The sequence below is a fragment of the Cygnus atratus genome, chromosome 2 (genome assembly GCF_013377495.2).
Source record: "Cygnus atratus isolate AKBS03 ecotype Queensland, Australia chromosome 2, CAtr_DNAZoo_HiC_assembly, whole genome shotgun sequence".
Taxonomy (NCBI): Eukaryota; Metazoa; Chordata; class Aves; order Anseriformes; family Anatidae; genus Cygnus; species Cygnus atratus.
The window spans coordinates 21,936,869-21,959,903 of NC_066363.1; the positions used below are offsets into that span (position 1 = coordinate 21,936,869).

A 23,035-nucleotide genomic window follows, 5' to 3' on the forward strand; every position below is an offset into this window, starting at 1 on the left:
AATAACTCTTCCAGTGGACGTTATTTGTAATAACTCTGCTGCCAGGCAGTGCCCCAGGGCCCTGTGCAGGGTGCCCCCCGCCAGGGGCTGCCGGCGCCAAGATGGCTCCGCCCTGAGGCGCGCCCCGACGCCTCCTTTCCCCTCCGCGAAATGGCGGCGGTCCGTCTGCCCAGGTTAACGTCTGTGAGGCGCTTGTCCAGGTGCTGATGCTGAGCTAAAGGCCCCTCACAACCTTTCCTCACAACCCTCTTCCTCTTCCTCCTCTTCTTCTTCCTCCTCCTCCTCCTCCTCCTCCCCCTCACCCCCCTCCCCTTCCGGCCGGGCGGGGCCGGGCTCGGGGCGGGGAGTGGCGGCAGGGCCGGGGCCGGGACCGGGACCGGGACCGAGGGCAGCCGGGGGGAGCCGAGGGCAGCCGGGGGGAGCCGAGGGGAGCCGGGCAGCGCAGCGCCGTGAGTGGCCGCGGGGGCTCGGCCCGCACCGGGGGGCTTGGCCCGGGGGGTCGGGGGGAGGCCGGGGCTCCGCCGGGCTGTGGGGGGGGGGACACACGGGGGGACACAGCCGGCGCCTGACGGTGTTCGCATCCCCGCCCAGGCCATGTCCAAGTCGCTGAAGAAGATGGTGGAGGAGAGCCGGGAGAAGAACCAGCCCGAGGTGGACATGTGCGACCGCGGCGTCTCCAACATGCTGGACGTGCCCGGGCTCTGTACGTAGCGGCGGCGCTGCCTTATTTGTACCGCGCGGCCGGGCCTCGGCACCGGCACCAGCCTCGGCAGCGCCGAGCTGGAAAGGCTTATTTAATGCAAAAGGCTCTTCTGAGCTTGTTGTACAGGCAGGGCCAGGCCAGCAGGGTGCTCCGCAAGGTGCTCCCTGGTGCTGAGTTGCTAATTTGGCATCCGGACCTTGTTTGGCAGCGAGTTTGTTGCATGAAGTGTGGGCTTGTGGTACCCTACCTCACATCCATCACACGGTGCATGCACCTTCCGTGGCTTGTTTTAGCGTGGCGGCTTGGGGCCTTCTCCACCCTGAGATCAAATTTAGGGGAGGGGAAAATGATGGCTGCTTTCTGTCCGGTTAGTCCAGACCTTCTCGCTTTTTCAGTTACTCTGCGCTCTGGCTGAATTGCAAGGTTTTTTTTTGGTGTGATTTTCTTATTTCTGTCGAGGTGTTTGTCACTGTTTGCTTGGAGAAGGAATAAATTCCTCCAAGTGTGCTTTTAAAGAAGTAGTGAATAGGTATTGTGTCTTATGAATTATAGGTGATAGTTTGAGAAGGTGTGGAAGTGGCTTGTTTCCTAGCCCTGCCACCTCTCTCTTAAGGGGTGAACTTCTCTAGTACAGAAGTGAGTGTCTGGGCTTTTCTGGCTCTCTGAACTGGCAGGGAAGTTAAATGGGTCTGGTCCAGCACCTCTCCTATTAGGGGTGCTGAATCTCTTTCCAGCACAGAGTTACAGCTTGCTGGTTCAAAAACTGATTTTTCCATGAAATACAAACATGTTATAAGCAAGGGTAGTGATTCATGCCCAGTGACTGTCCTTTCTTAGCATCTTGTCTTTAATGAGATCCACTGGTAGATGTTTAGAGATGAGTATAATATTAGGTTAGCATCAAAGAGAACAGTGGTGTTTCCTCTCTTTTTAGCAATTTGAGGTTTAAGGACTTACTAGGCTGGAGGGTATTCCTGAGTTATGTTCACTAGCTGCTGATGGGGATTTTGTGTCCTGAAAGTACTTCATTGTTGTCAGTCCTGCCCCCCGCCCCGAGTGGACAGTGATTCTTCAAATAAGCCGCTCTCTGTAGTCTTGGTTGCTTTTCAAGAAAAGTGCCAAGCCTTGTCCCGCTGCACGTTTGAGTACTCACAGCAGGGTGCCCAGTGAATCGTGTTTAAACTTCCTTAATTCACATAAAGTAGATGCAGACACAGCAACTAGGAAGTAGGTCTGCTCTGCGTGCAAATCCTCTTCCTTCAGGTACGGATCTATGTCTTGTCGTGTGTATAAAAAACAAAAATCTTCAGGGACTATAGAAAACTGACCTCATGCTGGGGAGGGAGAAGAAGAAGGGAGGAGGAATATATGCAATGGCTTGGGTAGGACTCTTCTGGGTTTTCTTCCTAGGCTGGTGACTGACTTGCTCCAATACAGGGCAGCCACTCTTTTCTTTTGCCTTAACTCCCACCCTTTGGGAAGAAAGTTGCAGGACAGACAAAATCAAGCATTTGCCTCTGTCAAATGTGAATGTTTTTTTCCAATTCAAGAGGAAGTACTTCTCCTATGTGGATGAAGATCAACACTCAGTGTCTGAAATTGTCTTAAACTAGCTTAGACCTCTACATCTCTTCCTGCTTTCATCTTCAGCAAAGGGAAAGCTGAGCTGTCAGCTCATTTATACGTTAGCATTGAGATTCACAAAGTTATGTTCAGTGGTCCCTGAACAGCTGCTCACTCAGGAGTTCATTAATGTCATTAGAGGTCATGACATCTGTTTTTTGAATATTCTTCAAATCCAGGCATTTCAGTGTTTTCTACTAGTTGTACTTGAAGTACTTCAAGTACAAACTTCAAACTTCAAATTGTGCTACAGGCCTTCAGAGCATCTGGATTTTCCGGACTTTCAGAAGTGTAAACGAGAAATCTCTTTCCACAGATGCAGCAGAGTAGTTCTGTAGGAAAGAGAGTTCATCTGAGATTTAAAATGTGCCTTGATCTAGGTGTTCTGTACATTCATTCATCATACTAATGCAAAGACCAGGTGAAACAGTTTTAAACTTTAAAGGCTTTTTATGATTCTGGTACGCAATCAAACAAGTGTTTTAGCTGTTAACACATTTATACTATATTTGTGAATCCATTAATACTTCTAACAAGTCTTACCTGGTGAAAATGTTTTAGTGCTTTTTTTTTTTAATTCTATATTGTGGAGTAAATAGATTGTATTTGTTTATGAAACACCCAGATATTGACAGGTAGAGGCAAAGGGCAGATGTCCTGTAAGGTGAATAATCTGATTAAGCAGGCAGGATATGATGCATGTTTTGCCTGACTAGGGCACTTGTTGTTGGGACTTCAAGCAGTCATCTTGAATTAGGGAATTGTTCTCATTGCAAGGACCAGTCTCAGTCTCTAATCTCTGAAGTGGTGGATGTGGGGAAGCTATGAATTATTTTGCTCAAATAACTCAGGACATCTGCTGCTCTGTAGCCTTGCTGCTAGGGAAGGAATATTGGATGAAATCCTATTTACTCTGTAAGTGTTAATTTGTTCTCATTATTCTATCTGTAAGCTATTCATATTTTACATAAAGTACACGCTTATGTGATGGTATTAACAAGGCTAGATTTTTTTTTTTTTTACCAAAAAGTTAGTGTTGATAGAGTTGTTCACTCGTAAAATAACCAAGGCCCAGGAGATGGAGTGGCAGGCTACTTGTAGGTTGTTCAGTCCAATGCTGTAATGCTCCTTCTGTGTTAACTTCCTCCAGTGCGAGAGGCAGCGTCTTATCTTCGTCCAGCAAGGTCTCTGGAGTCTTCCTGTTGTGTTTTTTTTCTTCTTTAAAAAAAAAAAAAAAGTCAAGACTTGTCATCTAAATATTTCATGGGAAGCCAGCCTGCGGTGCATGGAAGCAGCATATGAAAAAGCTTGATGCTAGGACAAAAAGAGAAGAGCTCAAATGTTCTTTTCCCACCCGTTCCATTTTGAAGCAGCGGTGGGATTGGGACCATGATGAGAATTTGTAATTACCACGTGCGTAAATTGCCCTGTTAATATCCTGACCCTCAAACTCCTGTGGGGACGCGCGGTGCATTCTTGAAATCAAATTAACTCATCCCTGGATACGAAGTGCTGTAATGTCAGCGTGGCCTCTGAGGTCTGCGCGCCTTCAGAGACTTTGGTTCTTAGCGTTTCCAGTGGTGTTGTACAGAAGTTACAGAAAAAGTGCAAAAGTTCTCTTGGAATTGACTGTCGTGGCAGTCTGTAAGCGCCATTCAGTCTGCGTGTTGCGGACCTTTGCCAAGCAGCAGAGGTGCAGAGGTCCCACCTGCTCGGAGTCACGTTGTCCTTCGTGCTTGTGATGAGGTGCTGGCTCCTGAGTGTGGAGCTGAGGTGGTGGTAGTTGTCTTACTCAGCCACTTCAGTTCAACTCTTCTCAGCTTTAAAAAAAATCTTGAAGTGGGAGCAACTTTGCACGGTACCAAAAAAGAAATAAATAGAAAGGATTTATTCTGAAAAAGCAGATTACACCAAATCTTCACTTTCCGAGGCTTGTCGTACGGAGGGCAAAGGAGCAGACGTTCCAGCATCCTGAATCTTCAGAGCAAAGCTGGAATGCCATCTGGTGGTGTTGGGGCCAGCAGTGTAAGCCCTGCTCTTCCAGTGCTGCGCACTTCAGCCTTCAAAGCACTGTTCACGGCGTCCTTACTGTTCAGGCAGGTAGGTGCAGTGTTGGTGAGGGCATGGTGACACAGCTTGTCCTCGCTGCCAGCGTGAGAGGTGCTGAGAACAGAGCTGATGAGAATCTTTCGTGTGCGTTGTCTGCTTTTCCCTGCCTTCTTCTGAACACCTAGGGTCTGTTCGGACATGGAGGGAGAATGTTACTTGATTAACTGGACCCTTCCTGTGAGAGCTCACAGAAGGACGTGCAAAATACCTTGCTGTGCTTAAGTGGCTCAGTAGTAGGAACTGAGGATATTGTCCAAATCTGAAGGATTTGTAGCTAGTAGGGAAAGAAAACATCGGAACAAGCAGCAATTCAGGGGGGAGAAATAACTTGGGAAGTTGCTTGCGAGATTTTGTGCTACATGAAAACGAGATCCTTTCTCCTGCCTTGTAACTTCGTATTTGCGGATGCTTTGTGCTCTGTTTCTGCATATGATGAAGTTAAGTCTGAGGATGCAGATGAACTTGGGTACGCTGGCTCCCCACATCTGGCTCTGATCTAGATAAGGTCGACTTGGACCCGGAGGTGTTCAGCTAAAGCACTCTGCACCTCAGGAAGCCAGCGGAGGGCTTGCCCCAGTAATGACCATGTCCTTACTGGTCAGGCCTGGCTGTCAAGGGCCTGTGAAATGTTGGCTTTCGCTGGTTGTCACAGCTATTGCAATTCCTAAACCAAGAGAAATAAATGCTGAAGAGGCAGTACTTAAGCATTTGCTCACAAGCTCATAACCGCCTCCAGCATCTTCTCTCAATTACTTTTTGGAACTTGACCTGTTTAGCTGCAGGTCTACAGTCAGTAGTCTAAGGGGGTGCTTAGATGCCGATGCTGAAGTGCCTTTCATGTTTTAAAGACGAGTGTTCTTTGAGGCTACCGTACTTGTCTGCCCTATAGTGCTGCTTCTTTTCTTACAGACTTCCTGTGGGCTGCTTTCTGTCCTACTTCGTGACCTGTTTGAGGCACTACTTAGAGAGTGGTTGTATTTAAGAGAGATTTAGGGTGGATGCACTGTTTTCCTCTCTGCTCCCTGCCTTTCCTGCCTCCACAACCTGCAATTGCACAGGGAACTGTGGCAATGCATTTTTTTTTTTTTCCAATGAACTTTCAGTTCTGCTTCTGCCTTTTAGTGACTGCTTTTGTTCCGCTATGAGCTTACGTTTGCCTGTGGTCAGCCGTGAGTGTGTAAGGGTTAGCTGGAGCAGCGTAAAGCAGGCTGCTCTATCAGTAAGTACGGTGTCTCCCAGCTCTTTTCTCCAACTTGCCATTTCGTAAGTATCGATGAGCATGACCGGTTTCACGTGTGCTCTCCGGGATATCTTACTTCCGTAAGGCAACCACGTCCCTATGGACTGTCTCTGGGCTAGTGTTAGTGATGCTTAGTGCTTGTGGGCATTGATGAGAGGTGTGGCACTACAGCTGTCCTTAGGGAGAACTTCCAGGCTGCTCAGGAGGGGCAGCCCTGTAGTTACGAGAGCTTTTTGGAGAGACTGCGCTGGAAGTAAGGAACAAGGTGTAGGGGAGGAAAAAAACTTGAGTCTTTCTAGTCCAGAGCACATCAGACTTTTTGCAGGGAGAGGGAAGATGTTTAAGAGTGTCTTCAAGGTGTGGGTTTCTCCTCTGGCTATTTAGCATGTTGTTCTGGCCAGGCGATGTTGATTGTAGGCTGTAGAGCCTGTAGGGGTGTGGGAATGGCAGTAGGCAAGAACAAACACAGGTGAAGGTGCGTACTGGGGAATACCAGACTGCAGCTGCCCCAGCCCCATACTCGTTGCTCAGTAAGTTGGAGTATGAGGGGCTGGGATCAATCAGGTCATCCAGGCAATTTCAGTAAATATCTTGAGCTTGTCTTGACTTTTGTAATAGCGCATATGGTCTGGAGTTACTAGAGTAGGAGAACAGCGCGTCTTTTTTAGCTTAAATGGGCTCTTGGTCGCCATCTCTGTTCATAAACTAACTTTTTTCTTTCTTCATTTACAGTTACCTTGTCTCATATCACGCAGCTGGTTCTCAGTCACAACAAGCTTACCAGTAAGTATACTGTTCTCTTCTGACTTTGTTGCAGGCTGTTAAGCAGAATTTAAAAGCTGCCACTACTAGTTTGTTTTTTATAGAGCACAGTGTCACTGCTAAGAGGGTGAGGTTCTTGGTGAAGCACTTTGCCTGAATAAAAAAAGATTGAGGTTGTGCATTAGCGGACGTGTTCAACACGCCTTTCTAACGTCAATACAGATCTGCCGTGTACCAGAAGATCAGTAATTTTCAGTCATGTTACTGGTTAAGTCAAAAATCCACCCTCTACTGCAATTTTAAAGTTCTATGAACTTTTTTGAACTGTATCAAGAAGATGCACTTCCCATTTTAGTAGAAGGATGATTAATTTGACTGAAGCAAGTGAAAACAAATTACAACTCAAATGCATGTGAGGAAGGCCAACTGAGTGTGAGCTTCAGGCATGAAAGTCAGGTGGTCTGGCCTGCTGTTGGCAAAAAAAAAAAAAAAAAAGCACAACATCTTTTAAGTGTAAACTGTCTCTTGACCGTACTGCACACAGCACCTTCAGTTATTGCCTTCTGGATACTTCAGTTATCACTTCCCATAGGACAGAAGCCTCAACTTGGTGTTGGTGAATATCACATCGTGAGGGAGAGGTAACGTGAGACTGAACTTAATGTAGAGAGATACCAACCTGACTCTTGTGAGGCAAAATTAAATGATTTCTTCGTAGGAGCAAGCTTCAGGCTTACCTGTTTGTGTCTTATACAAACGTTCCTACTTCTTGGGTGTTAAATACAAGCAGTGAGGTTCGTGTAGACCCTGTTACTGTGTGTCTTGTAAAGAGAAGAAAAGTTCTGTTGTTTTCTTTTGTGTTCTGTTTGTCCTTGTCTGTTCTCTGCGTACATCAGTGGATGTCAATCTCAACCGCTCCTCCGCTTTTGGAACTGAATTTTTTAGGAGCGCATGAAATGGGGAAGGGAGTGGAACTGCCAAAGGGAGCGTGTGTTGGGGAGAAGACCAGGCAGTTCTGTAGCACGCACCAGACTATGCTCTGGATAAGTTTTACAGGTTGAAAGTGGGGTGTAAAAAAAAGTAAAACAAACCCATCTAATCCTAATCTCTTTGCTGCATGAACTGTAAGATAGTGTGTGTTATTTAAAATGTGTGTTAATATAAAAATCTAGCATAAGGTTTTGAACATTTTTTTGAGGATTAAGCATGAAGAAAAAGTGAAAATATTCTTAGGTTCTACCACATGAACACTAATTCTTTGGCTGCAGTTAACTGGTTATTAATGCATAGCTTAAAGGGTTTGAAGTAACAGTATGAAGTAGGTGAAATTATGGGCAGTATATGAGTGGCTGTGAGAAATATGAAGTAGTTACTCTAGGCCCTATTCCTGACTGTGTAGTGTCCTCTAGACTGGTATCTTGCCAGTTTTTGTCCCTATTTAAATAAAAAATGAAACCCTCTTACATTTTCAAAGAACTTTTGATTTGCACTGGTCAAATTTATAAATAATTGATGACTGATGAGTGAGTTCATGGCTGAAGTACGGAGAGGAAAACCGTGAGCATTGTTATTAAACGCACAGATCTACCTGTAGTTTAGAAGGTCAGAAGGTTACAAGCAGCTGGAAGGGAGCAACTGTTTTGGGGAAATGTTACGATAAACTTCAGGTTACTGCTGTGTGTTGTCTGGTATCAGCCACTGATGGAGCTGGGGTACTGGGCCACCCAGTCTGGTGGCTTTTGTGTTCCCGCAGGGTCGCTGCAAGGAGATGCCTGTCTCTGAACTTGAGCTGCCTAAAAGTTAAGCAGGTAATTGTATCCAACCACTTAAGCTTTCTCTGCAGCTTTTGGAGGGTTGTGAGCACCTTGAGACAGCAGTTCACTCCGCTCACCTCTGTCTAAAACCTGCGTGACGAGGTCAGACAACTCATGCAACGTTGGGTTAAGTGAATTGTACCTAGTGCTGCCAGGCAGAAATTCTCTGCTGCTCATTATCTGCTCTGGTATCTTCTGAATGACTGCTTGTCTGGCACAGGGATGAAGTGAGTTGTAAACATTACTGTTGGTAAGCTTAACCAACAGAATAGTCTTCTTTTTTTTTTTTAATTGTACAACTTTTGAAGCTAATAAACTTTCAAGAGACTTGATTGTCTCATCCATGTGACACCTTACAAATCTTAAATGTAGCTGTACTGGCTGGGTATGTCGCAGCTAGCTGTCATACTCTGAGGAGGAGAAGGCACGCTGTATCTCCTGTCGTCAGACTCAAATTAGAGTAATCTTGCCTGTCTGAGAATTGAGCCAGGAGAGGGTTGACATACTTCAGCATAAGTGCCAGTGATAAGCTAAGTAATCAATCTATCCTAGGTAGAAGTCTTAGCTGAAGATCTGACTGGGGGAGGAAGAAGATACAGTAGTAAGAGGAGTAAGTCCAAGAAGGATGCTTTCAGGTTTTCTTTCTTCAAGAAAACTCCAGACTACACCACTGTTTTTTGAAGTAGTTTTGGTTTTCAAAATACTGGTTTAAGGGCTGCCACGACTCTAACACTGTATTCTATTACACCTTGAATTTTTAATTGCTCCTTTCTTCTAAAGTAGCCCTTAGATCAGCAGGCTGCAAGGGTACCTGGTCTCTCAGCCGAGGGATTCTGTCAACCTATCTGTGTTTGGGTTTCTTCTATGGGAAGGTAAAACCACTGCTTCTCCTGAGAAGCAACTCATCAAATCTGAAACTTCCTATTCTTTCAAACTGACGTAAACACTTAAATAGACAGCACACGTTTTAAAAAGGCTAAATTTCAAGTTTATAGTCTCGTATTTGACACTGTTGACCTAATCTTTTAAGCTATGTAATTAATTGTCTTAGCAGATTGCTCTTAAAATGGCTAGGAAGCTGGTGGCAGTGACACCTGACATGCTGCACTAAGGTCATATTAGCATCTTCTACTAGTTTTCTGCCATTTAAATGAGTGTTCTGCTTGCTGTTTTTTCTGCTGTTTAGAGTAAATATGTCTATCTGGAAATATGAATATATGTAAAAGCTGGACATGCATATTTTTATGTAACCGTATTTCATATTTTTGCAAGCAAACTGTTAGAAGTAAGTGAAGTTTCATTAACAAGTTTGAAGATAACACTATTAAATCCATCATACTGCTTAGAAAATTTTTGTGGCATGTTTTTTCAGTGATATTTTTAGTACTCCATTCATGCTGCTGGTGCTTGTGCGTTTACCTCTCTGTAAATCATTCTCTATTAGAAGTGCTCAAATCCACACTGATTTTTCTGGAGAATATTAGACTGGATTTTTTTTCCAGCTGCCCGGTGCTGTGCTAATGGAGGAGTCTTGAACTGGCTGCCTCTGCTCCAGGTAACTTATGAAAGAGTTGAATTCGTGCTTCTGCTGCTTGATGAGAACCTTTTTCTTGCAGAACAGCCTCAAAATGGGAAGCAAAACTCTAGGGGAAGCTGAATAGCTGTTCCTGCAGCTCTGTTGAACCAGTTGCTGTGTGAGTGACAAACCTGGGATGATTCCATTTTGGGGTCTCTTGTGACAAACCAGTTGAAAGCAGAGGGAGAAAGCAAGTACTTGTCTTTTTTTTTCCCCTTAACTTAGACATATGGGCCAGTGTGCCCATATGTTACAGTGGGAGTTTTTTGTTCCGTCACTTAAAGCCAAACCGTCTATCCACTGTACAGCCTAGCAGCAGTCATGCTGGTGCTGTCAGCCTGTACAGGTTGTCTGGCCTGACCCTGGCATCTCTCGAACCTGTTGGCTGACGTCAAAGTAAAATGGAATAAAAGTCTTGACAAATATTCCTCAAATCTGTGTAAATCGGAGTGAATGATAGAGTCCTTCAGTGTGGCACGTTAATTTGGGTGGGTGTGACTGAGTTGTCCTTGTTCCCTGACATTTGGTGGGAGCTGGGGGCATAGAGGTGTCACTGTTCCTGCTCAGTGGGATAGCTATCAGAACACGGGTGGTGGCAGGGAATTAAGGCAGCCGTGTTAGAGGGGGAAGGAGGGAGCTGGAGCCACACGATGGGCTTCTGTAGAACCATGCCTGAGCGGACTGGCCAGTCACAAACACTCTTCGCACATCTGTGTAGTAACTTGTTACGGTACCCAAACAAAACAGACTTTGTGCTACATCGCTCAAAGCTAAAGCTTGTGGTTTCACAGCAGTTCTGGGGGATCACTGTTAGGAATTAAAGAATGAGGAGGTGGCCAGGAGAGCCCTGGTTGCGGAGAGGACACGTGCTGCCAAGGCTGGACATCTTTTCTACTCTGTGAATCCACCTGTGTCATTTCAAGCAGAATGTTTTGGAGCTATGCGAGGGAAAGTATAACACGTGAGCGAGTATGACGTTATTTTTATGCAGCTGGGAATAAAGTGTGTGTATCGCTTTGTGATTTGGGCTTAGGTTTTTTAAAGATTGTTTGTACTAGAGCACAGAATGGCCACCTCCAGGAAATAGTGTCTCTGCAGGCGAGAGTTAAAGGCAGCAGGACAGACCAGAACTTTGCTTTTTAGTCCCTTTGTGCCAGTACATTGGTGAGCGAACGATAATTGGAGTACAATTAGCAATAAAGGAACTTCCGTATTCAAAGGAAACACCTAAGACAGCATGTGTGCTATGGCTTCAGTCTCATCTGACTTCTGTCTTGCAGAGCAGCATTTGTGATCTATTTTGCCATTAAGTATGAAATGATACTGAAACTTCTGGACTCAGATAGCTAGACTAATGCCAAGTACTCTTGGTTACTTACAGTGTATACAAAATTTCCCATCCTAGTATAGTCACATTTATTATCCCTACAGATACGGTGATGAAAGTAAACAATCCTTGTACTGCATCATGAATAGGAAGTGTGCTTGAGGGGCTTTCAGGCACTCGGGTTAACCACAGTCTGACCCAGGAGAGCACAGAGGGAAACACGTGCTCGGAAAGCAGAGAGGGCGTTAAAGGTTACTTGAGCACTGACAACAGATCCGAGTGCTGGTCGTCACTACGTGCACAAGTATTGTGCTGCCATCTTGACATGTTTTATTTTCACTTATTTTAGGGATACACTGCAAGTTTTTGACGACTGGTAACTGCTGTAACAATTACCTGGCATAGCTACCTGATAGATTGGCACTGTAATCATTTGGATAATTTATTCAGAGATTCTAGCTTCTGTATCATTATCTGGGTAGGCTTGGAGCTTGTGACTCTACGGTTTGACCATTAGAGGTCACTGTTTAAGTATCTTTTTAGTTCTTTCTTTCAGGGAAAGAAGCTTATGCTCCTGCTAGCAATTCAGTCTGACTCGTAGGTAGTGGTGAACAGTAGCTTGGGTTTGCTTTTCTCCTCGTTCTCCTTAACCTCAGATGATCCCGTGCTTCCCAGCTTTACCGTACTCTTCTGCCGCATTTAAATGACCTCAGGAGGTGTCTGTTACTCATAGCTCACTCCTGAATATTTTTTCTATCCTTCTGCTCTCATTCTCTGATCCTTTGCCCAGTATTATTACATGACTAAATGATGAGAGATTAGAAACAACTGTTTTGCTTCAGAAACCTCCCATGTGTACTACCTGAAGCCACATGCTGTCCTTCTATCCCTTTTCTCTGAGCTGCTGCCTGCTACCATCCTTTGCTCTTTCCTAACCACTGCTTCTTTCTTGATACTCAAGTGTAATTCTTAACTCGTTCTTAGCCCCTTCCTTTTTGTGAGGTGGTCCATTAGCTTTTTGCTGCTCGTTCCCATTTCCATACCTGAATTTTGTTATTGAATCAACTTTCAGATCCTGCTGGAACAGATTTTCTCATTAATCCTGTTCCTTAGACAGCCCAATAGTTGCCCTTTATTGTTCTCGTGCATTTTGCCTTCCAGCAGAGCAGTCATTCTGTGGTTCAAAACTTCTCTCCTTCTATTGATGCTGCTCACACCGCTTACTGCTGCTTTGCTCTACCATCCCCTTCAAAATTGTCTTGCTGTCTGTATGACCAGCACAAAGCTTGTCCCTTCATTTCTGTTAACCCTCTTGACGATGGCCCTGATCTTACTTAACCTGCTGCTGACTTCACTTGGTGTCACTCCTGCCTTAGGCCGTCTCCTTTATAAGTAAGTAGCCTCTCTGGCTGCAGCGTATACCTGGGTGTGTTGGAGGTAGTCCAGAGACAGTTTCCAGCACTGCATCTGTCTGTGCTGAATTGCTTCCTGGTCCAGCTGTTCTGTGTTCTCCAGACTGCGGCAGCGTGCTGCGGTGTCTCCCACTGGTGTTGCCTGGTACTTTATGTTTTGCCTGATATTAAGTGACTTATGTAACTCCCAGGCTTCAGGAGGGAACTGAATGTCCACGTACTCTTTACTTGTTGCTTCATTTGTTCTCCTCTGCTTTGGTTCTGCCTCTGCTTCCTTCTGGCACGTTATTCACACTGTTGTAGTGGCGTGATACACCTCAGAAGGGTGCAAGTAAGCTGTTGGTGGAGTGAAACTATGGCTGCGCCCAAAGCACCAGACTTCTGCCTTGAGGTAACAGCCTCTCAACCATGCTTTAGATGGTGCTTTAAATTAACTGCAAGCCTTTCATTTTTGTTGCGGATTTCAGTTCGTATATGATTCCTATTCCTGCTGCAGAGATCTCTGACGGGAAATGCATGAAAGCAGTGGACGGGGGGAGATGAGAAGGAGGGAAAAGGAGATCCCTTTGCGTATGCCTAACTAAATCCATGACATCTGAGTTCTGTTCAAATGTTTAGATGAAATACCTTGTTAGCTTTTTGCTTTTCTCCCTGAAGGGGGGGAAGGTTGGAGGAAGCCGTGGTTCTGAGAAAGTACAGATGGTAGAGCAATTCAGCTCTAAATAACATAAGCTTTGTTTTTTAAGAAGCTTTGGGAGAATGAAGCAGAAGAATTTGTGAAGGATTATTGCCCTGTAATGGTATAAAGAATGCATCACGAAATTTCCCCAATTCAAATCAAATAGTTATATTTTGTGATGTATAGTCAGCTTTGCATCACAAGTCAGCGGGCAAACTGTATACAGCACCAGACACAAATAAGTTGTCTCTAACAATTCTTCAGAAGTTGTTGTGTGTTCTTTTCTTATTAAAACGTAACTGCAAACGTTAGCGTCTCTCTTGTAAGTCTCAATGTTTTCTGATGTTTCAGTACAAATTTCTTGTGTGTTAACTTCTCCCCCAATGGCTTAAAATATCTGTAATGTTTTTTGTGGAAGCCCACGTGAACTTCTTCTCCACATGTTTGTACAGGTTGTAATCTAAAATTGTTAGAAATCTCCTTGTCAAAATAGACTTTTAAGATGCCAGTTTCAAAATAGGTAGTGTGTTTTGCTTAAATGAACTGACTTCATCAAAGAGCTTAATTTTGTACCATCATAAAGAGCTTTCTGTCAAACAAATTGGAATTTTTTGTTGTTGCTGATAGTAAAGGAAGGAGGTAAGAAGAGGCAGTATAGATTGAGGGGAAACTGGATGTAATTCTGTATACTTGTTTTTGGCCTATATTCTGTGTATTCTGCTTCTGCAAGCAATCAGGGGTATTGTTTTGAAGCAGATAATGATACGGCATTTCTCTTCACACTGCTGTCTGGCCTCTTACTCTGTTCCAGTGGTGTCCTTTGTCAAAAATGCTGCAGGGTAAAATTATCCTTATGGTGAAATAGTTTCTTGATCTTTATCTGAGGAAGAGTAATTTGTGGTAACATGGTTTATCCTGTCTGTTAGGAATATCTGACGTAGGTGGAAATCAAAAAAGTCTAGTCAGCTGAAGGCTGGGATCAGCTAATGTTGAGACCCGGAGAAAAGAGTGGCTTTAAGTAGTGTTTTGTGGGTGTAGGGAGCCCAGTGTTTAATTCATTTCCAGCTCTAAGGGCTGGAATAAGAAAATCGTGTAAATATAAATGCTGACCTTGCTTTTAAACACTGAGCATGTTTAGTGCTGCCTCTCCCTTTGTGTGCGTTTAGAGGACAGGCTGGTCTCTGATAAACAGTGTCAGCAAGGCAGTCTACGTGATGCTGAATGGAGAAAAACTCCGGTGATTCAAGTAGCAGTGAAAAACAGACCTGAAAAAGCTCCTAAAAGCATTTTGGTGATAAAAACGGTGTAAAAAATACTAACTGTCCAATAAAGAAAAGTGAAAATGATGGGCTGCTTGCTAGGCGCTCTTACAGTGAAAGCAGAGCTTTATAAACAAGCACTGCTAAGCATGGAGGTGTGTAGATATTTCTGAGTAAGAAGCTGAAGAGACCTTGACCTCTAAGTTACAACCTTTTAGTGTCTATTCAAGACCTGATATTCAGAGCATCTCTGGTAAGTCTCTCAACTCCAGAAAACGTCTTAAATAGAAGATGGATGTAAAGAGAATGGTGAGGGAGGGCAAGTTCAAAAGTGTTCAACTGGATGGGCTGTACTCTTCAATTTTTTGCATGTTCTTTTCTCCTGACATGAAAGTAAGATAGAAAAGCTTTTTGGCTGAATTGTGCACTCCTCATAAAACAATTACTTAAGGCTGCGAATGCTGTGGTCCACTACAGTACTTGGATGTCAAGCTAATTCAAAAAGCTTGGCTAACACTTTCCTTCAAGATGTGGAGAAGTGAGGGGGCATGTTTATATCCAGTTTTATACCCATGCACACTCAGCCTGTACTTACTACTATAAAGTCAGCTATCAAAAATCAGATTTTTGTGAACTATTTTGACGTGGTTTCAGTTCTTTACTCTTACATGGTTAATTTTTCAATTTAGTAATCCCTTCCTAACCTCAGTGCCTGTAGGATTTCTCTCCAAACTCTTAAGTGCATCTCAAGCATTCATCTCAAAGAACAGAGTTTGTCCTTTGTTTGTACCAGATGTCACTTCATTTGCAGCCTCTTCTCTGCCTTTGTTGTGCTCACAGCACTTCTCCTTAGTCTCTGGCTTCTAAATTAAAACTGTTTATTGATAAATTGCTTTGTTAGCACAGTATCACATCAGTAAGCTATAGTATAATTTAAACACGTTAATAAGAGCATTTTCATAACTGCAGTGCTTCCTTAGTTAACTGCAAAAAATGAAATCTGCTGCTTTCTGGAAAGAGCTAAAGATTAAGGAGGCAGATTTGTTCAATGTTTTCAATGTGCAGAAGGTTAGTATCCATCTTTAGAAGAGTGTGGAGGAAGGGCAAAAGGGGAAAACTTGAACTACATAATGTGTAAATTAAGTACTGAATGCTTCGCTTGGGATAAGGATTCTCCAGTTAACTGCCAAGTATGATATCAGCATGCCTATGAATATTTAAAACGAAAACTGTTGTGTTCTCCCTCTGCTAATTCCTCTTTCATTTTGGTGACTCTGATTGCTTCTCTCTCAGTATAACAGAACCCTTGTCAAATTAATCTAAACATGACTCTTGCTCTAGGAGTACAGTTATATTGGATGCACAGAATGCATTATATATTTAGTATTCTAAATTCTTCCTCCCCCGTGAAATGTGAGTAACATTTCATGTCTCTGTGACCTTTACTCCAAGGGATCCATACTCATGAAGAGTTCCTGTTGACGCTGACTGGAGAAACAACAGTCTGCAGCACTGGGCTTATGATGCTGTAACCCACAGGTTTCGCTGTAGGTGTAAAAAAGTAAATTCTTGTGTTTGGCAATAAAACCCGGCTTGGGATCTGCGCTGGCCTGATGGCACGCTCAAAGCCGTGTATTGAATTCTCCTTCCTTTGCATTACTCTTGACCTGTTTATAAATGGAACAGTTTAATGAGAAACTGGCGTAGTCTTCTGAATCTCTCTTCTGACAAGTAGTAAGTACTATTTTAATAGCTCTTCTGGATAAATATTCCCTTAGAACCTTTAGAGGTTCGGAATACCATTGAACGTCATGTTCCTAGGTACTGCATAATTAGTTCGTTAACTAAAGAAACATTCTGGAAAAAAAAAAAAACACAGCTTGAAGTTTCTGAAGATGAGAATGCCAAAGAAAATAATCTGAAGTAATTAAAACCCTTATTTCACTTCATGCCTGATTCAAAACCCATTGAATTCAATGAGAGATTTTCTGTAAACTTTGAATCATATTTATTGAGATTACTTGCACACACTTTTATGAATAGGCAGGTGTTACAGACGCTATTTTCCAAGCAGCAGTGAGGAAAATGTTTATTCTGAACATTCAGTGTTAACATATAAATGAGTTGAAATGTTTATCTCAGTTTACGTACCACGTGCTCCTCTGATGGAGGCCTGTATTTTCACCAAATCCCTCTCTCGGAGGCCTGTGTTTTCCCTCGTCCAGTTGGGTGTTGTATTGATTCTTGTCGCTTTTTCATCTGAGCTTCCTTGTCTAAATGGAAAAGGAAAAACGTTCTAATGTACAAGTTAAAACTAAAATAGAAATTTTCATATGGGTCTTCTATTAAGAAAGCTTTCAGAAATGTATGATGTAATGTCAGTATCTACTAAATACAAAAACCAGGCTACACTTCACCTCATAGATGAAGAGCAAAGGGGAGCTTAAACTCGCAAACACCTGAGTTGGTTTACTTTTAAAGCTGTGAGGATTTTTACTATTTTCCAGTGCTTCACAGAAGCTTTAAGTGAAATAATCCTGGAGCTCGCTTGCAGAAATAGACTTATCAGAAAGCCTGCTCATTTTCAGCTGTGAAGGGCACTGCCACCACAGAGGAATCTTATCAAAACCTAGATCAATGACAGAAGAGTGACAGAGAGGAAACGGGGGGAAAATTGCACCTGTTTTTCTCCTTTTCCTTTTTTATTTTGTTCTTTCTCCTTTGACAGAGGTTGGGAATACAAGAAGAGCCGGATAAAAATTTCAGTGCGAAGTAATGACACGAAAACCATTTGATTCCTTGCTATACTGGAAAGGGTTACGTCTGAGATGTGTGCATCTCCAAGCTGCTTTAACTGGTTTAAATGTTCCTAGCGTGATAGCTGGCTCAGCTAAAAGGTCCATCAAACCAGTATCTGTTCCCCAACAGAGGGCAACACCAGACTTCTACTAGAGAGGAAGAATGATAGATGTCTGGTGATGGCTTCTGGCTCACTATGTGGGGAGGGAACTGAGGTCCAGATCCAGGATGCTTGATGTAGATCTATGCAAGTGCTGAGTAGTAGGGTTTAACCCTTCATATGTTTCAGAAATCGTATCAGAAGTTTCAAATGGCTGCTTCTTATGTAGGAATAATATTTGACAACTTGCCTTGAGTGAAAATCTGCTCTGAAGAGAGTCTTATTTTTCATTCCTAAAGAATTGCCACTGACTTCAGGGTGAAACAGAGCCTGTTTATTCTTAAACTCTTTGAAGTATAACAAGTTGCCAATTCTTATTTGCAGGAGCATGAAGAAAGTCTTCTTATTGCTTTGTGTGCAGCCTGTAGACTTTCCCTCTCAACCAAGCTCTTGAAATCAAGGTGAAGTCTATAGCTGTCACAGTGAATCACTGTATGCAATTTCTAGTATTGAACGAGGGGAAGGAAGCTGCTTCTGGTCTTGTGAAGTGAGGCTTCATATGAATGGGGCTTCTTGATGTGACTGAAGCCTCACAGGAGAACGCAGAGGCATCGGGCTGCCAAGTTTTACTAGCATTTGCTGAGGAGGAGTTTCGTTGTTAATGACACTGGGCAGCAGATGCTCTTGGAAGAGTTGTTAAGACACTGTGGATCTTACTGTAAATATGTGGGTGAATGGAACCAGGATGCTGACAGTTCATTCTCACAGCTCATCATGAGAAGGTGACTCGAGTGGAATTCGGTATTGCCAGAACATGAATTTCTTAGTATTTGGCAGTCTGCTCTATATCTGGGAAGAATTTTGCAACTTAACTGTGGGAAGATAGTGGGGATGCATTTAGTCATGTAAAGTTCAGATCAAAGAATGCTGTATGCCTAGTCAACCTTTCCTGAGCATTGCTGGTCTACTGTGCAGTTTAGCTACAAGAGCAGTATAGGAATTAATTTCAGTCTTCTGCTTCTCTTACGAGTCCATAAAGCATTCCCCGTATTACAAAGGGATCTGAAACGTTGAATCAGAAAATAAGCCATTATAGGGAGAAGTCTTCTTTCCCTTTCTTCAGGCCTGGTCTCGAGCTGCTCTCACTCATTTCCTTCTCATGAAATACCTCAAGCCCCTTCACCCAAACAAACAAAACCAGTTGTGGATGGGGAGTTTGATTTGATTTAACAGGCTGACACAAAGTATTTCATCTAAGTCCTTTGCTAAATATTCAGCCTTTCCCATAATCTGCTTACCCATACAGCTTTTAGTGTGGCTTGTAGAAAAATAATAATGGAAAGTATAATGTAGTAGTATCCTAAGAGTGATTCACAACATGAAATTCAGTATGTGGGAATTATATAGATGTATCAGAAACCTAGCAGGGAGCATGCAAGAGTACAGCTTCTGTTGTTCGCTAGGGACACTTACTCACACCCATACCCTGACGAAAGAAAACTAAATTAAAAACCTCTGATGAACTAGCCACTGGAAGTTAAGTTTTCCCCTGTGCTTGCAAGTGGGATGAGTAGATAGAGTTTGAGACTCTGCAGCTGTGTAGTAACCCATTTAAACTGGTTCTTTCTGATGCTGTAACCTTCAATGCAAGCACAATCTTAGTCAGCAAATCTCTGGAAACCATTTTCTTCCTGTTTTGATCTCTAGATATCATATTTTCCCAGGTAGTTTCATGTTTCATTTATTTATTTATTTGTGTTAAACCAAGACTTTTAAAGACCATTCACCTTCTTCCTTGAACTGATTCCTCCTCTGTACAATCTCCTAGCTTAAGTCAGAATTGAGATACATGCGTAATTTATCCTTAATATGAAAACAAGTTATCTTAGACAGGTATTCGAAGGGCAGATCCACTAAAGCAGTGTCGTTAGTTCAAGGCAGCTCCATAACTGTCAGGCCACGTGGAGGGTACTTGGCTCGGTCTTGTTGCAGTCTGTTCACAGATGCAGAATGGTTCTGCTGCTGCTCTGTGGTACAGAAGGTCCTTGGGTAGCTAAATCCAGTGTGAATGGGACTGACTAAATTTAAGGAGTCTTGTAACCAGCACTGATTCAACTGAAATACATCTCAGGTATTGCTGGCTGGCTTCACGTGAGAGCAGTGCTAAGAAATTCTCTGTAGTCTGACAGTTTTTTGTAGTCTGGTCTCACAGCAAGATCAGAAAAGTTTTATGGGGTTCCTGTCTTTGTAATAATAATATTGCCCTTAACATAAGATGTAGTTTTTCTTAGTTGGCTTTGAGAACTTTCAGCATCTTGGATAACGGCTTTTTAATTTCTTGATCATTTTGTGATGCTTTTCAGCCTGAACAGTTGAAATACAGAATTGATACATAGGCCGTTGGTCTGAATTTAGGTTTGGTGAGTCTGGGCTCCTGGATGTGATGAGGCAGTTTGTGTTCCAGCAACCGTGCTCTGTGTTACCTCTAGCACAACTTGTGTTGTTAAACTAATTTTCCTAGGAGACTGAAATCTCTCATACCGTCAAAAAGGTCAAAACTTTCAGACCAATTTTTTATTAATTGTATCAGCGGTACAACTAAAGGAGAATTGTGTTTGGTCTCTGAATTGTTTACGCTTTGTGACTAAACTAAAAAGTGTATTTGCTAATACTTCTGTTTCCTAGTCTTGCATAAACATAGCATCTCTTTGAAAAGAGCAGAAACGTGGCTTGCCAGTCCATTGCATCTCATCAAAGTCAAACTACAAACTCTAATTTCTGAAAGGAAAACATTTTAATAGTGGTAATTACTGTTCTGGTGAAATATTGAGGCTGGAAACAGCTGAATTATGTCAATTAAAATCCTCAGTTAACTTCTGTTAGGGAATAATTTAATACAACGGTAGTAGTACATTACCCTTGCCTTTCTGAAGGCACACAATTCTTGCCATCACCGAGTTACAGACACACATGGACCAGTTGGAATATACCACAAAGGGAGGGCTTTTAAGTACTAAGATTTGTCTTAATGACTTTCAAAAAAAAAAAAAGTATGTTAAAAATCTCCTGCAATGAAAATGGCCTTCAGCAGTAATATTTATATAGCGTAATTAGAGTGTTTGTTAGGGATCCCATTATTGTGAACAATGTAATTATGCTTATAATCTAGTAAATGCGACACACTGTAATGTTCTGCTTTGTAAACATTATTGACTGCATTTTAAGACTGAGATCGCCTCATGCCAACAAATAAAAGAAAATCATGGCCTCATAAAAAACTTCTAATTATTTAGATGTGCTCTTTGTGGGTTCCTGGTGTGGTTGAGGTTAAGACTGAACCAAGGTGAATATTGAACACAGGTGCATGCTTCAGTGCAGGCTATTTGTCAGCCTCCTTTTATGTAAACTTCAGCTAAATTTAAGGGGGAGAGGGTGCAAATATGAACAGCTTTTTAACCTCATCTGCACAGGCACATCAATATTGTGCTTCTGCCTTATTTTTTGTATTTTTAGATAACCAGGTATTGATTTGTGTCCAATCTAATATAACCATGTATGTGTATTGAACAGTTATTCACTCATGGGAAGTAATCAAAAATGGGCTTGGCTGAACAGTTCATCTTTTAAGGCTGAAGTTAAATTTCTGTAATCATTGTTGAATATTAACAGATGGGAACTTGGATGCTGAATTATTTAAGCGGTAAGCAGAATGAGCCATCGCTCAGAATGAGGTTTTGTTTAAAGACCGAACTGCTTGGATCATCTATTTTTTGACTCAGATAATGGAATGATCCAAGTCTCTCGGTCTCTACTCTTTTGAGACCTGTGTGTGCTACTCAAACACCAAGGAATGCCAGCTTCTTTTTGGTAGTCTGTGAGAGCATTTGTTTTGTTTGTTTCTCTCATCTCTGGCCTTACTGTAAGATATTTTGACTTTCAAAACTAGTAGTAATTTTCTGAGCAGTACAAAGTGATTGCTGTCAGCAGTGAGAACTGATTCTGGATAGGCTTCTTTAATACAGATTTTGCTTTTGTTGCGATAGCTGTTAGATGCTGTTTCTGCTGTCAGCAGCTATACAAACAGAACAAAAGACAGGTGCTAGCAGAGCATTTGTAGTCTATGTAGCTTGCTTGAACTGCAATATCTTACTGTGAAAACTTTTTCACAGCTGTGCCAGCAAACATCGCAGACCTGAGAAATATAGAAGTGCTCAACTTTTTCAACAACCAGATTGAGGAGCTGCCTACACAGATTAGCAGCCTTCAGAAGCTCAAACACCTGAATCTTGGGTGCGTATCTTAATGCTAAAATTTGCTGTAATGGAGGTGCTGTCAAATACTGTCACAACGGAACCTAGAATTTCTTATTTTTTGTATTAAAGTTTTTTTTCCAAAGTGTTTGTGATGATAACTCAGCAATTACAGCTCAAGACTGTTTAGCGAGTGTCCTTAAGTATCTGATCATCCAGGAGTGATCAAGTAGTTATTCTGATATACTGATAACCCTCTAAGGGCAACAGCAACTCAATCTAATACTGAAGCCAATCTTAACAAGTATTGAATTTTACTTTCTTAGCAACTGTCACTTAATTCTGTGGATGCTGTGTAAGATTTTTATGCTCTGTTTAAATAAATAATAAAAAAATAAAACAAAAGCTGAATTTTATATGTTAATTTGGGACTTTAATTCCAAAGTCCCAACTTTGTAATTAAAGAAACTCAATTTTTTAATTAAACTTGTAAAAGAAGCACCAAATCTTTATTAAATATGGTATGTATTAAATTCAGAGGTAGTACTTACTGAACGTCAGTCTGAGGCACTCTTGTCAAGTGTTCAGATACCATGTTCAAGTAGAATTGGTGATACTTTAGTTACAACTACAGTAACAGAAGGCTTGCTTGAATTATTAAGAAAATAAACCTGAACCACAGAACTTCCCTGAACTAATTGGACACAAAATATAGCTACTTAGGAAAGCATTGATGGGGGAAGCTTTAATTTTATAGGCTTCTCAGGGAAAGAATGTTTGTATTATAAATTCAACACACTTAGAACACATTAAATCAAGATTTTATTTTTTTACTATTGGAAATACCAAATGACTTTGACTAGGCAGTAAGTATCCTGCTTTAGATACTTTTATAAAATGCTGATACTTGAATTGCATCCTGAACTGTTGGAATGTAAATAAACATGTTCAAGATGATCTGTCTTCTATGGTCTTTATTTGGTCGCTTTAGATCTCTAGCATGCTCAAATTCAAATAGTGGTCTTCACTTTTTTTCCCCATTTCTGTAGTGTGCGAGTCTACTTGGGGTTAAGACCATGAGATGTTTTGGAACACTATGCTACTTATCAGCTGGCTTAGGTCTGGAACCAGGGCATCTGCAGTCATGGGATCTCCTCAGTTGGAAGGGACCCACAAGGATCTTGTAGATTAAATGCTATTCCTTCTTAATCCCCTCCTGACCCACAATCTTCCAGGCATAATTTGCATGCCAGGTATAGCTCTGCAAAATGGGTTCTGCTTCAGAAGTGCCTGTAGTCAATTTAAGGGCAAACTGCTCTGCCCTAGTAGCATGGGTGGTGTGTTAGAACCCTGTTCTCATCTCTAGTGCACATCTATATGCA

At 42.4% G+C, this 23,035-nt stretch overlaps 1 protein-coding gene and 1 long non-coding RNA gene across 3 annotated transcripts in view; both read left to right on the forward strand.

Annotated features, from left to right (window-relative positions):
• The first annotated feature begins 296 nt into the window (after positions 1-296).
• Positions 297-23,035, forward strand: part of RSU1 (Ras suppressor protein 1) — a 98,443-nt gene continuing 75,704 nt past the window's right edge. Inside the window, exons 1-4 of one of the 2 annotated variants that reach the window (XM_050708797.1) lie at positions 297-449; positions 592-703; positions 6,408-6,458; positions 21,573-21,693. In XM_050708797.1, coding sequence (XP_050564754.1) covers positions 595-703; positions 6,408-6,458; positions 21,573-21,693 — 281 coding nt within the window. In that variant the 5' untranslated portion in view covers positions 297-449; positions 592-594. The remainder of the gene's footprint in view (positions 450-591; positions 704-6,407; positions 6,459-21,572; positions 21,694-23,035) is intronic. The other variant, XM_035545308.2, reaches the window with a different exon arrangement.
• Positions 8,170-9,490, forward strand: LOC126913182 (uncharacterized). The gene is made up of 2 exons (XR_007707821.1): positions 8,170-8,245; positions 8,804-9,490. It is a non-coding gene; the product is annotated as an uncharacterized LOC126913182 (long non-coding RNA).